A 14100-nucleotide genomic window follows, 5' to 3' on the forward strand; every position below is an offset into this window, starting at 1 on the left:
CACATTAACTATCAACATGATCCACTTACGTTGCACGAACACAAAGTGGTTCTATAATATCTAATATGAAAGATGTGCTTGTTCAGTCTTTAAAAATAAATGCTGTTTTCTTGATTTTTTTATGTAATGCAAAGACATTCAGACATTTGTAGATGTGATTTCCAACTACTGTCTGCGGCCACAATACAGTAACTGCCAGTCAGTGAAGGAACTGAATGGTAGATTAATTGATGGACAGGTGGATAGCAGCAGGTGTTAACAAAATATACAATTTCTGTCTTTCTTCTTCAGCTCCATCTAATGTTGGGAGTGTTTCGGTCGTCGATCGGGAAGAGACTAAAATAACATTACAATGGGAAAAAGTCAACAACAGTGCCAATTACACTTATGAGCTGAAAAAATTGGATACAGACGAGCCTCCAATACATATATCACCAAATGATTCTTTAGTGGAACATAATGTCACGTCTCTGTCTCCAGGGACTGAATACTCATTTACACTCTATACTGTGTTTGAAGGATTGAAGAGCAGTGGATACAACTTCTCCAATGTAACCGGTGAGTCTCAGTACATAATTTCAGTCAACCAACACTGACACGTTATTCTTAATTAGGATGCAATTCACTGTATACACTTTTTACTTGCCCTGCCAATATTTTCACTGGCCCCACCACAAAACAGTGATCAATTTTAAGTTTTAGCAATGCAGTTTTATATTTGCAAGAAATATTGGTCACACTTTAGATTAGGGTCCAATTCTCACTATTAATTAACTATGACTTCTGCCTCAACAAACTCCTAATTACTAAAAGTTAGTAAGGTAGTTGTTAAATTTAGGTATTGGGTAAGATTAAGGGATGTAGAATATGGAAATGCAGAATAAGGCATTATTAATATGTGCTCTATAAGTTCTAATAAGCAGTCAATAGCCTGGTAATATGCATAAGCAAATAGTTAATAGTGAGAATTGGACCCTAAACTAAAGTGTTACCGAAATATTTTCTATCACTTAAATTTTCTTAAAGGAGCTGTATGTAAGAAATGTATTTCAATTAATCATAAAATGGCCCTGATATGTCACTAGACATTAAGAAATCATGTTCATTTCAAATACTTATATCACTGACAACAGTAGTCCGGCCAGGATATTGTCATTTAAAAGTGATAGTTGCAGCCCTCAACTGATGTTGATGTTGTCATGTTGTGTTTTGGCCTGATGCTCCACCCTCCACCTATCTACTAATCACGAAGTCAGTAGTGTTTCGGCATCCGGGTTGCCAGCTCTGCGCTAGTTACCACAGCTGCAGCTACAAACGTGTCAGCCTACGTTCCTGCTGGATTCTGCAGCATATCTGGCACCCTCGAGTCAGGGGGGAGGGGGAGGGGATACACCGCTCTACAGTAATTTGAAAGTGATTGCAGTACCAGTTTTGGCCACAATCTTACATACAGTTCCTTTAACAAAAAAAAAAAATATTTTCTTAAAAAAAAAAAAAATCTTGGTGACAAATCAGCTGAATTTGCAACAACAGTGTCAATCATAGAAACACTTCCTTATTGGTTTGCAGTTTTACTGATGCTTCCAAGACCAAATAATTTGTGCAATTTCGACAAAACCTTTGTCAGTGCTGACAAGCTGCATAACATTATCTTGGTGACAAATCAGCTGAATTTGAAACACCAGTGTTTAAGTTTGCAAGGCGAAAAAAAGTTCTGTCCTCATTGATGTCCAAGATCAATGAATGTAACATTTTCAGTGGCATTGCAAGCATGTGTGCCAAAAGGGCAACTGGCCTCAATCTGGCCCCAATTGTCAGCAGTAATTTAAAAAATATGCTGGTTGTTGTCGCAGAGTTAAGAGTTCCATTAATGTGCTTAATCCCTCTGATTATTAATTTACTAACTCTGTAAATGACGGGCTTGTTGTATAACATATCTTGTCAAGATTAAGCTTTTGCCTGTTTAGGTTCATTGTGTTTTGGTTTTGTCTTCCCTGCTCCTGTTTTACCTGTGTTGGTCATTAGTTTCTGATTAATCTCGCACCTGTTTCTTTTCTGGTTTATTAACTCTCCCTGTGTAGTTAAACCCTAGTTGTTTGTTCTGCCTTGTTTGTGTCATTGTGTAGTTGCTGTTCTGATTCTCCTGCATATTCTCCCTGTTAATTAAAAGACTGTTGATTCTATTTGGATTTGTGCGTTTTAACTACACCTGACAAATCTCACTATATCTGCTTTTGTTTCAGTGCCATCTAATGTTGCAGATCCACCAATAGTGGTGGATTCCAATGACACCGACGTGATCTTACAATGGAACACCATCAACAACACATACAACTATTCTCTTGAAAGAAACAAAACATGTGAATACATTAATATCACTCCAGAAGGGAATAAGTTGACATATCATATAAATAATTTGATTCCTGCAACAAGCTACAGCTTCACTCTGTACACATTGTTTTTTGATGTGAGAAGTACTGGATACAACTTCAGTCACAACACGAGTAAGTCTCCTATATTCTTTGCATTATAATAATGGACCACATTAGCAGGGTTGGGAAAAAGTCAAAATGAAAGAATCAGCTTGCATTCGATTCATGATTTGGCTTTTGAATTTGCTATAACACACATGATTTCGAATTGAAATTTACTTTAAATGCAGTTTAAGGACATTCAACATTTGTCCAAGACAAGACTTGTAAATAATTACATACATATTGATCTGACAGCAGTTTTGTGAATTTCTTCCGATTTCATTCAGTTTTAATTATGAAATAAAATTCCATTTTGTATTTCAATTCTTCATCCGGTTTGCCTCAGTTCAAATTCAGATTCTCAAATACTGAATGGTGCACAACCCTGCCACGTACCAAATTATCAGTGATGAATTTGAGAGGAATTTACCTTATATTCTACAGTATTTATATTAATTACCATTAACTCTTGTGGAAAATGTATCTCTTCACAGGTCTATCTTGCGTAACTGAAGTCAAAGTCACTCGATCACCGACACAGTTGAATATCACATGGAATAAGTTGAACGAAAACAACATCTACGACTACATCTTGAGTGAAAGTCATAGAAGCGAGACATTTTACAACGGATCTTCTGGGGGAAATGAGTATACACATATTTCCTCAACCCTCACACCAGGGACAGTATACAATTTTACTCTCTTCACTCTGGTGAATGGTCAAAAAAATGGGTCCGCCATCAAGAGCATCACCAGTAAGTTTTGATAGCATTACTTATTTGAAAAGCAAAGAATGAGTTTTAATTGAGCACAGCTTGCTAGTCATGGAAAGAATTGACTTGTGTGGTTATTAATGCTTGAACTCTATATACAATATTTTGGTAACACTTTACAATAAGGTTTAATAAAAAATAATAATAAGGCATTTATTAATATTAGATTGTTCATTACTACATTTAGTAATACAATATTAAAATTAAAAGTTATATCTGTTAATATGATTTGATGGCCCTGAGCTCATGAACTAAAAGTGAACAATTTTATTTCATTTTTTTTTTTTGGACTAATGTTAATAAAGAATAATAAATGTATTTGCTCATTGTTAGTTAATATTGTTGCATTTTTGTGCATATCCAATTGAATAAAAAAAAAAATCTTTTTAAGACCCCAAGATTAAGACTCCAGTTGAGTTTGAAGACAGCGTTCATATGTTTTTGTGTTTCTGCAGCCATTAACTGTGTGTCCTTTGAGTGGGAAGTCACCAATTCAACGATATCCGCTCCAGTGAATGGTAGCACACATGTAAGAGCTGAAAACGGAACCCCCAATGTTGAACCTCTCCCTGTAGAGAAAAACATGGTGAATCTGAAAGAGCTTTATCCTGGAGAAAGATACAATGTCACACTGTGGTATTATTTGGACAAAGAGAGACTCCTACAGTGCTCACATCTCCTGACATTAAGTGAGTTTACATGCTCTGTTTTGGACTGTGACCGGCTGATATTCAGCATCATTTCTTTGTTTTACTATCCTTCTGTTTCTCTTTCAAACTAGTTCCAAATAGTGTACCTAGTCTTCGCTGTGAACCTTTTTCTGGAGGATATGGTCTGGCTGTAATTTGGGATCGTCCATATGGAGTTGTGGATGTGGTGCAGGTGGATGTTGATGGAAAACATTTCAACCATAGTTCAAACGTATCATCAAGACAGGAGGTGAAGAGCCTGCAAGCTGCCCAATGGTACACAGTGACAGCGACATCATTCTCTGGAGACATGAAGAGTAAAACAGTATCACACAAATGTCAAACTGATCCAACAGGTAAAATAAGGTCTAAATATGTTTAATAGGCTATAAGATTGTCTTTAATCTACAGAAATATCTCAGGTTAAATACAACTTAAAGGAATAGTTCATCTAAAATGAATGTTCTGTCATTATTACACACCCTCGTATTCCAATCCCATGTGAAATCATTCTGACTGTCATGAGCTCTCATGGAATTTTCAGTGAGTAATTACTTAAATTTTGGCATATTTTTCACACAGTTGCTATCATGTGACGTAAGAAGACTTAGAGGTCCCACTTTATAGGTGTCTTTAACTACTATGTACTAACATTTAAATTAATCTTTTTATATTATGCACTTATTGTGTACATACATGCTATTACACAGTACTTATATTTTAAACCTACACATACCCTACCTTACCCATAGTAATTTAGCGCAGAATTTTAAAATGTGAACACTAATTAATGCAATATATCATAAACTGACAATGAACAACTTTTTTTTTGTGAATGTACAATGTCATTCATTTGAGTGTAAGTTCTCAGCAATATATCAGTCTGAGCTTATCAATGATATGGGGATATCAGCAGCATTGGGATCAGTTGAGCAGGTTTATCTTCTCAGAGGATCAGCCAAAACTAAAAGAGGAATAGGAAGTAGCCTAATATTAACATTCAGCAAGATTAATAAATGCTACAGTAGTTCATGATACCAAGAAGTCAAACTAGTTCTTGACATTTGTGATGGCAGATTTAGACTTGTCATTATTAGCATAATTTCGTCATTAAATTCAACATTGTATGTCATAATTTAGAATTTTTATGTTTTATTAATATTGACTTTCAATTTTTTATCTCATAATTATGATTTACCAGAGCATGATTTTTTGTTTTTCTTGTGGTGGAAATGGGCTTCCATAATCATGAGTCAAACAGCCTCAAAATTGTATATTTGGGTTAGAAGCAAGATCAAACATTCCTGCAAGAATTGAGTGTGTCCAATACAGAATCAATCAGATTAGGGCTGAAGGTAAAATACTACAGATTGTTCCTCGGCCCTCTGCATTTGGTCATTCCGATGATGGATCTCCATATTAACATATAGATAATTTCTGCCTTTAAACCTCCTCAGGCTTCAGTTGAATAGAGCTCCCTTGTATTTAACCTGCAATATTAATTTAAATCTTTGAGATATTAAGCTGTCACATAGTTGACCTATGTATTGACATGTTCACTGTTTGTTTCTGTCTGTGTTCTGCAGGCGTTATAGCAGGTGTCCTTGTGTTTTTCCTGTTGGTCATCATTATATGTGCTGCAGTCTATTTATGGCTCCGCTATGGTTCTGCAAAGAGTAAAAAGTATGATTTTGATTTATAGTTATCAAGGATTATGGGTTTATTTTATATTAAAATGCAATAGAAGCTGTATAAGTTGTATCTTTAATGTCTTTTCTCATCTTTAGTCCCAAACCACCATTGGAGTCAAAAGTGACAAAAAAAAACTACAAGTATGTGTAACACTTCTATTTTTTATTGATTTTTTATTGCAGCTTTTGGACAGTTAAGTCACACTTAAAGGGATAGTTTTTTTCTTTTCTTTTTCTCTCCATACAATGGATGTCAATGATGTCCACAACTTTATGTATTGAATATTTTATCATCTAATGCAATTTCAATCAGACTTTTTTTGTTTTAAGTGTGCATTAAGTGTCCACATGCTTTTGGGGCCACTGTATATTATGATATTATAGTATGAAAACAAACAATTGTGAAATGTTTTTCAGACCAATCCCCGTGGATAAATTTCCTGAACATTTTCAAAACATGAGTTGTGATGAGAATAGAGGTTTCAGTGAGGAATATGAGGTAGGGATAGCAAATATGAAATATAAGAGTAACATTTTTTGTAATTGCTGTTGCAAAGTATTCAAACACTGAGAACTGAGAGTCTTTCTGCTTACATGTAAGAATCATCAAGTTAATTTTGAAAATTTACAGTGTTTGTTGATTGTTTTTATTGGACATGTTTTTTTTTTAACAGGACTTTAGTTCAGTGGGTATAGAACAGTCAAGTGCTGCGGCTATTCTGCTTGAAAACAAGGACAAAAACCGATTTTCAAATGTTTTACCTTGTGAGTGTTTTACACACACACACACACACACACACACACACACACACACACACACACACACACACACACACACACACACACACACACACACACACACACATACTGGTGAACCTATCATTATGAGGGCATTCCATAGGCGTAATGCTTTTTATACTGTACAAACTGTATATTCTATTCCCCTACACTAACCCAACACTTAAACCTACCCATCACAGAAAACCTTTGTATTTTTTACATATTTAATAAAACATTATTTAGTATATTATTAAGCCATATACGATGTCCTCATAAACCACATTTACATTGTAATAACAGTGTAATACCCATGTCATTATACAAATATGTGTCCACATAAATCATATAGACAAGCACACACACACATTTTATGGGGACTTTCCATAGACAATTAATTTTATAATGTATGAACAGTATATAGATAACACTTTAGAATACTGTTCCATCATTAATGAATAACTACACAGGAACAAATGAGTAACACTGGCACTATTCTATTCCCTAACCCCCCATAAACACAACACAGAAAACATTTGCATTTTATATTTGCAAAATAATATTATTTAATATGATTTATAAGCTGTTTTCCTCATGGGACCAAAAAAAAAAGTCCCCACAAGGTATACAAATGATTGGTATTACTATCTTTGTGGTTTGTGGGGGCATTTAACGAACCAGGACCACACACACACACACACACACACACACACACACACACACACACACACACACACTATTACCACATAGATTTTCTGTCTTGGAAGTCATTTTATCCTTCTCTCTCTCTCTCTCTCTCTTTAGATGACTCCTCCAGAGTGCATCTCACTGTAAATGATGAAGATGATTCTGATTATATTAATGCCAGCTACATGCCTGTAAGTTGTACAATATATATACTAGTTAACATCTGCTGTAAAATACCCCTGGTGGACCGATGTTTGTTTATGATGTTTATGTGTATATCAGGGATACGGTAATGTAAGCAAACAGTACATCGCTGCTCAAGGTCCGCTGCCATGCACCGTCAATGACTTCTGGAGAATGGTGTGGGAGAAAAGGTCACAGGCCATCGTCATGGTTACCAACTGCACTGAGAATGGAAGGGTAAGGTTGTGTTCAGAATACTACTTACTGTAGTATACAACATTTTTTTTAAACAGTATATGAAACTGTACATCATATAGTGAACAGTATTATGCTACATTCTTGTTGCATCAGGTTTAATGCAATGTTTGTTTAGCATTTTTAATCCAATTATGTGTAACAATACAGTGTTTCACACAGTAATCTAAACTTTCTATAGTTTTCAACACCACAGCAGATTTGCCATCTGCACCTGGTGCAGTTATTTTTTTTATCTCTTTTTTTGTGTCTGATATAACTTTTCTGATTGAACTCCCCTAGGTCAAGTGTGAGCAGTACTGGCCACTGGACAACTCGTCGTGTCTCTATGGAAACCTGATTGTGACTGTGAAATCAGAGGATAAAGCTCAAAGTTGGACTCTGCGAGAACTTAATGTCAAAAATGTGAGATATTTCTATCACTCTTTTTTGTGACAATAAAGTAATAATAATAATCAATTATTAATATAGCGCTTTTCTGGGTACTCAAAGTGCTTTACATATGGAAAGAGGAAATCTCCTCCACCGATGAAATGCATTGATTATGAAATTAGTGTTTTCTGGAGGGCCAAAACATTTGTAATTTAGTTTTTGTAACATTTTTAAAAAAAAATTCTATCTGACCCTACCCATTTTTTTAATATTTTTTTTTTATTATCTCACAACTTTTAGAAACACCCCCTTCACATGTAATTTTCCCTCTGAAGGTTTGCTGTTGGGTGAATATCCACGTGACATATTGAATTCTTTTTCTGTGTCCATGTATACACCGTGAGTGTATATTAGCACTGCTTGTTTGGATCTGATAGAGCGTTTGGACCCAGAAACGGTGAAGTGTGACGTCAAATTTAACAACCGCCTCATTCTTCGTCAGTGTTGGGGAAAGTTACTTTAAAAGTAATACACCTGGCTTTAGTTAAATAGGACAAGTAGCTTTTATAAACTTGCCTAGTGTGCATCTTAAGACAAAACAACGGCACTGACATATTTTTAGATATAAAATGTTAAGTAAGCTCAAACATGCATTTTAGTCTGGGACTAGGCTTAAGCCTTGTCTGTGAAACCGGGCAATAAAGTATATTAGTTATTATTTAATATTTAATTATTAAAGGTTTGCGTTAAATTGAGTTTGCATTTTACTTTTTTTATTCATTTTGAGGATTACTGAATCTGTTTTTGTGCAAGTAAGATGAGTAAATGCATGATCACATTTAGTCTAGAACTACAATAAGCATCACACAGCGCACACAACATCTCTGTACTTACTTCTGCTGATTTCTCTCAACATGGGGACAGGAGAGGTCTCAGTCAATAAATGGGAAGACAAAGGAACTTGCGTTACTTATTTGAAAATGTAACTCTGATATTTTGGTAGAAATGTAAAAGTAATGTGTTATTTTACTAGTTACTTGAAAAAGTAATCTGATTATGTAAATTAAGTTGCTTGTAATGCGCTACCCCCAACATTGTTCATCACATTGCCATTACTGAATTATGACATATTTTAGCTAAAACATCTGTGCTAAACTGTGCCGCTGAAACTGGTACATTTTGGGATCTTGTTAAAAACAAAATGCTCATGAGAGAAAAATGATGCGCTCGTTCTTTGGGAGCCTTCAGTAGGATCTGCAGAGCTGCACAGAAATAGCAATATAGCTTCAACATACTTTACCATATTTTACACTTATTTTTAGTTCATCTGGTGTTTAGGAATAATAATAGTATTCTGATTTCTAATTTTTACTCAGTGTGACTGGGTAGGACAAGTTTTTGTTTACCAAATAGGCATCATTGATGTGTAAATGTGGATGTACGTGATTTCACAAATTTGTCAAGGTTTCACAAGCTCTTTTGCAGCTTAATTTAAAATTGTGATTTGTGCGGAAGTTTTAAGTTACAAAGGTTATTATATGTTTTTAAATGATATTGAACAATTTTATTTCAAAAGATAAAGAAAAATCAGATTCTTTGTGACATGGGTCACTGATTTTGCCAAGAAAGACATGTTCCTGGATCAACATTTTTTTGTCCGAAAAGTCCTAACCCTATCCCTACTAATAACTTATCCCTAAAATCAGAGGTGAATGATAGGTGAATAACACTGATGTAGAAGCACCTAACCCTGGTTGTAAGCCTAAACTTGACATCTGATTGGCTGATTGAAATGTTGTTCCAGGATCAACAAAGATGTTGATCAAGGAACACGTTGTACTTGGTAAAATCACATTCACCTTGTGATAACTTATGAATGACAGACTGCATCCATGGTCAGGTAACCTTAAGACAATCTATTTCTGTCCATTTTCTTTGTATGTAATAGAAAAGCACCTCTGAGACACGAACAGTGAAGCACTTCCACTTCACAGCGTGGCCAGATCATGGCGTTCCCTTTGGAACAGAGGAGCTGATCAAGTTCAGAGGACTTGTCCGTCAGCAGATGGAGAATTCCTTCTCTGCAGGGCCAACAGTCGTACACTGCAGGTGACCACTACTCACTTTAAAACCCAACTCAAACATTAAAGGGTTAGTTCACCCAAATGTCAGCAATTACTCACCCTCATGTTCTTCCAACCCCGTAAGACTTTCGTTCATCTTCGGAACATAAATTAAGATATTTTTGATGAAATCTGAGAGCTGTCTCACTCCTTCATTGGCTGCTAGGTAATTGCATCTGCCGGTCCAGAAAAGTTAGTAAAAACATCGTTAAAATAGTCCAAGTGACTACAGTGGCTCAACCTTAAGTTTATCAAGCGACGAGAATACTTTTTGTGCGCCTTTAACTTGACACCAATAATGAGTCAAACTGATTCAGAGAGCTGACAGCATTATTAAAGGGGTCATATAATGCCATTTTTGTACAAGCTAATATGATTCTTTAGGGTCTAAATTAAAAGTTTGTAATATACTTTAATTAAAAATTCTCATTAGTATTGTAAGAAAACACAAATTTTACCTGGTCAAAAATAGCTCTGTTTTCAGCACGCCGTTTAAGTGCATGTGTCTTTAAATGATAATGAGCTTTGCTCACCCCGCCCCTCTGTTCTGTGAGTACACCATTTGTAACACAATAACAATAACGCGTTGTTCATTATAAACGTGGGATTATGAATTATATTGAGAACGTCGTATATAGAAAACATGCCGTAATGTACCCTGAGTGTAAACAGCCGCATTCATCGTGAAGCGTGCAGCAAGCGATTTGCAAAGATTAATATAAAGATTAATATAAAGGTTAATAAAACGTTACACTCACTTCTTCTGGAGGTGCAGCAGGAACACGAATAGTTGGTACCGATCCTTTTTTCAGGAGCAGCTTCTTAGCAAAACCAGCTTTATACTGACCTCGATTATAAAACAGTCTGGTGTGTGAAATGATTCGCGCAAACATGAAAGCATTGATGTTGATCGTGGGGAATATTCCCTTCGAAAACAAACTCAGCCACTGCGTCTTCAGCGGTTCGGATTTAGGAACATCAAAATGACTGCTGTGTTCGTTATTACACCCAAGAACAGAACACCACAATCGCTTAGACGCCATTCTGCTCATAGACAGTGCTCCAGCGTATCAACAATGACGCACGGACTATGATTGACAGCTCGCTCACGAGCGAGGGCGGGTCTGTGTTGAAACGCTGCTGTCAATCAACAATCGTGGGAGGGGCGTCCGACCGTGTGACGTCACACGGTCGAACGGCTTGATTTGAGACGGGAAAACATATAAGGAGATTAAAAAAAAAACACTGGATGGATTTTTATAATTTTATGATGGTTGTGTACAGGTATTGCCAACACACATTTCAGTAAAATCAACTTGTAAAAGTGCATGTACCATTATATGACCCCTTTAAACAAACCGCTTAATTAAAGCACGTTTATCGTCCTCGTCTTCCTCTAGTGCTGGAGTGGGCCGGACAGGTACACTGATCGCACTGGACGTTCTTCTGCAGCAGCTGGACAGAGAAAAGGCAGTGGGCATTGCAGCGTTCGTCCAGCAAATGAGACTCTGCCGGCCACTTATGGTGCAAACTGAGGTAACACTGTTTCAATCCATGATGGTAAAATGTATTGTGGTAGGAGGGGTTCATGGGCAATCTGGCATAGAATTGGGTCTGGGTATTATTGTTGTGGTGATTATTATGATAATGATGAATTTATTTGAGTTATGGCTTACTTTTTATAGAGCAATTTATAGCAATTTATAGAGACTTAACAATTGTAAAAAATGGCAGCTGTGGACACCAGAATTTTACCTTAAAAAAATTTATTAAAATTTGGGTGATTGTATATTTTTAACTGTATATCATGAATAATGCTACAATTATTTAAACTACTTAACTAGCTTCTTAAACTTTTTTTAAAAGGTTAATATCCTAATATTTAGTGTGCTTTGGGATATACAATTTTGGCTTTTTGTTTTTTACTTCATCAAAAGTGGCCTTTCCAGCACTCATGCCAATGAGTAAAGTTCAGCAGCTGTATAACACAATATTCAATAACTAAGCAACATGAAATGAAAACACCAATTTAAATAGCAATAAAAGAAATATAACTAGGCTTATATGAAAAATATAGACAAATATAGGTCAAGACAGGCAAGATTCAGGTAAAACGCTAAAATTAAAGTGTAACTTAGAAGTGTAACTTAGCCAATTTACAACTCTCTCTGTATGGTTACAATGTCGGTATGTAAATGAACAATGTTTACTCGTTCTCGGTGTTACCTGGACTGAGAAATTAACGTTAATTTGTCAGCAAAAGTCCGCCAGGGCTTTGTTAAAACTAGATTTTAGTACATTTTTGTATCCCTGCCCACAGGCAGTCGGATTAATATAGGGTTATTAACATACAAGTTAAAAACGGAAACACTGTGGCAACTGCTTTCTTACCTGTAAGCGACATTTGGCGCAAAAATATGTTGTGTTCGTAGTCATCCAGTTCGAAATGTTAAGTACAAACACAGAGGTTTTTCAGATTTTCCGTCACAACGTTCTCTCCATATAAACGATTCTTTGCCGCCACTGCCAACAACACGCTGGATCCTTCACTGGAAACCGATAGTAACTCCCTCCGAGTCCCACTAAACATCTTTAAATTCCTGCACCCGGGAACACTACAAGTCGATACCATTATGACTAAAAGTTTTCTAATAAGTATTTCCTACTAAAGCAAGGTGATATTTGACTCTGGTAAGCATATAGCAGGCTGGTGGGAGTGGCCTTGGAGAGTTTTTCTAATCAGGTAGCAACGATTTCCAGAAAAAGATAACAAAATAACACCTGTTTTCGACTGCATAGGCAGACAAATTTTATTGAAAGCCCATTTTGCCAGTGCTGAAGTACCGCTTAAGTTTTATAACTTGACAGCAGCTCCTAGAATTCATTGCAAAATACAATAACATAGTAAATTGCCCTGTTTCACAGACAAGGCTCAAGACTATAGTCCCAGACTAAAATGCATGTTTGAGCTGTTTTAACTGAAAGCAACTTGAAAGCAATATTTTATCTTAAAATATGTAAGTGCTATTGTTTTGTCTCAAGAATCACACCAGTAATCTTTTTTTTTTTCTATGGCCCGTTTATAAAAGCTACTTAAATGTTCTAATTTAACTAAGGCCTAATCCTGGCTTAATCTAATCCTTGTCTGTGAAACCAGGCTTTTATTTACAAATGTTCTCAAGGCTTGCTTCTTTTTATTGAGTTTTGAAGGCCATTTAAAAACTTTGGTATAAGGACAATAATATTATCACTTGGAAATTAAGACTAAGAGATGTGTATCCCTGTATGGTAGTGTCTTACGCTTCTCCTCTCTGTCTCTTACAGTCTCAGTACGTGTTCCTGCACCAGTGCATCATGGACTCTCTGAAACCCAAAGTCGTGGCTCAGCCAGAGCCTCTCTATGAAAACACAGACATGATCTACGTCAACGCAATCGCGTTAAGACAATATGAAAACGGAAGTAACATATGAGAAAAAAAATAGAATAACATCTTAAAATGTAACATAATTCATGTGTGGTTAGCAAAACCGTGTTCTTATAATAATAACGTAAGATCAAAAACAGTCATGGAATTTGTCAGTACAATCTTGAAGCCACATTAGTATATTTTTTGAGCATCACTTTCAACAACTTGAATGAAATATTTCACACCATATCTTATGTGCATTTATTATTATGATTATTTTATTTAAAATAGTAATAATATTAATAATAATAACAATAACATTCTACTGCTAACATGACTGAAAGATACTGGTATTTTGAGCCTCAGCTAAAGCACTAAGAGTTTACCATTTCAACTTAACTGCCAGACTTTATTTATCTAAATAGCTGTGTATATAGCCTTGTTTAATTTGTTTTTGTTAGTGTTTTTAATGCTTGAGCTGTACTTAATGCTGCTTATTTTGCACATTACTTTTAAACAATGAGAAATTTGCTATGTTAAAATTTTAATACAAGAAGGTCTATTTAATATAAGTTGAATTTGATTTGTTTCAGATGAATGCTAAAAACCATGGCCAACAATTATGAATGGTAAAAAACCATGATCATCAATTAAAGTATTTTTCCACTA

The 14100-nt window shown here is 35.5% G+C and overlaps 1 protein-coding gene across 2 annotated transcripts in view; it reads left to right on the top strand.

The window, feature by feature from the left end:
- ptprh (protein tyrosine phosphatase receptor type H) overlaps positions 1-14100 on the top strand; it is a 30397-nt gene extending 16297 nt beyond the window's left edge. The window contains exons 4-18 of one of the 2 annotated variants that reach the window (XM_084103578.1): positions 292-558; positions 2244-2504; positions 2969-3229; positions 3703-3936; positions 4029-4292; positions 5523-5619; positions 5724-5768; positions 6045-6126; positions 6302-6392; positions 7209-7282; positions 7374-7511; positions 7812-7934; positions 9850-10010; positions 11425-11560; positions 13349-14100. In XM_084103578.1, coding sequence (XP_083959704.1) covers positions 292-558; positions 2244-2504; positions 2969-3229; positions 3703-3936; positions 4029-4292; positions 5523-5619; positions 5724-5768; positions 6045-6126; positions 6302-6392; positions 7209-7282; positions 7374-7511; positions 7812-7934; positions 9850-10010; positions 11425-11560; positions 13349-13495 — 2381 coding nt within the window. In that variant the 3' untranslated portion in view covers positions 13496-14100. The remainder of the gene's footprint in view (positions 1-291; positions 559-2243; positions 2505-2968; positions 3230-3702; positions 3937-4028; positions 4293-5522; positions 5620-5723; positions 5769-6044; positions 6127-6301; positions 6393-7208; positions 7283-7373; positions 7512-7811; positions 7935-9849; positions 10011-11424; positions 11561-13348) is intronic. The other variant, XM_084103579.1, reaches the window with a different exon arrangement.

Source organism: Abramis brama (assembly GCF_963993115.1).
Source record: "Abramis brama genome assembly, chromosome: 24".
Taxonomy (NCBI): Eukaryota; Metazoa; Chordata; class Actinopteri; order Cypriniformes; family Leuciscidae; genus Abramis; species Abramis brama.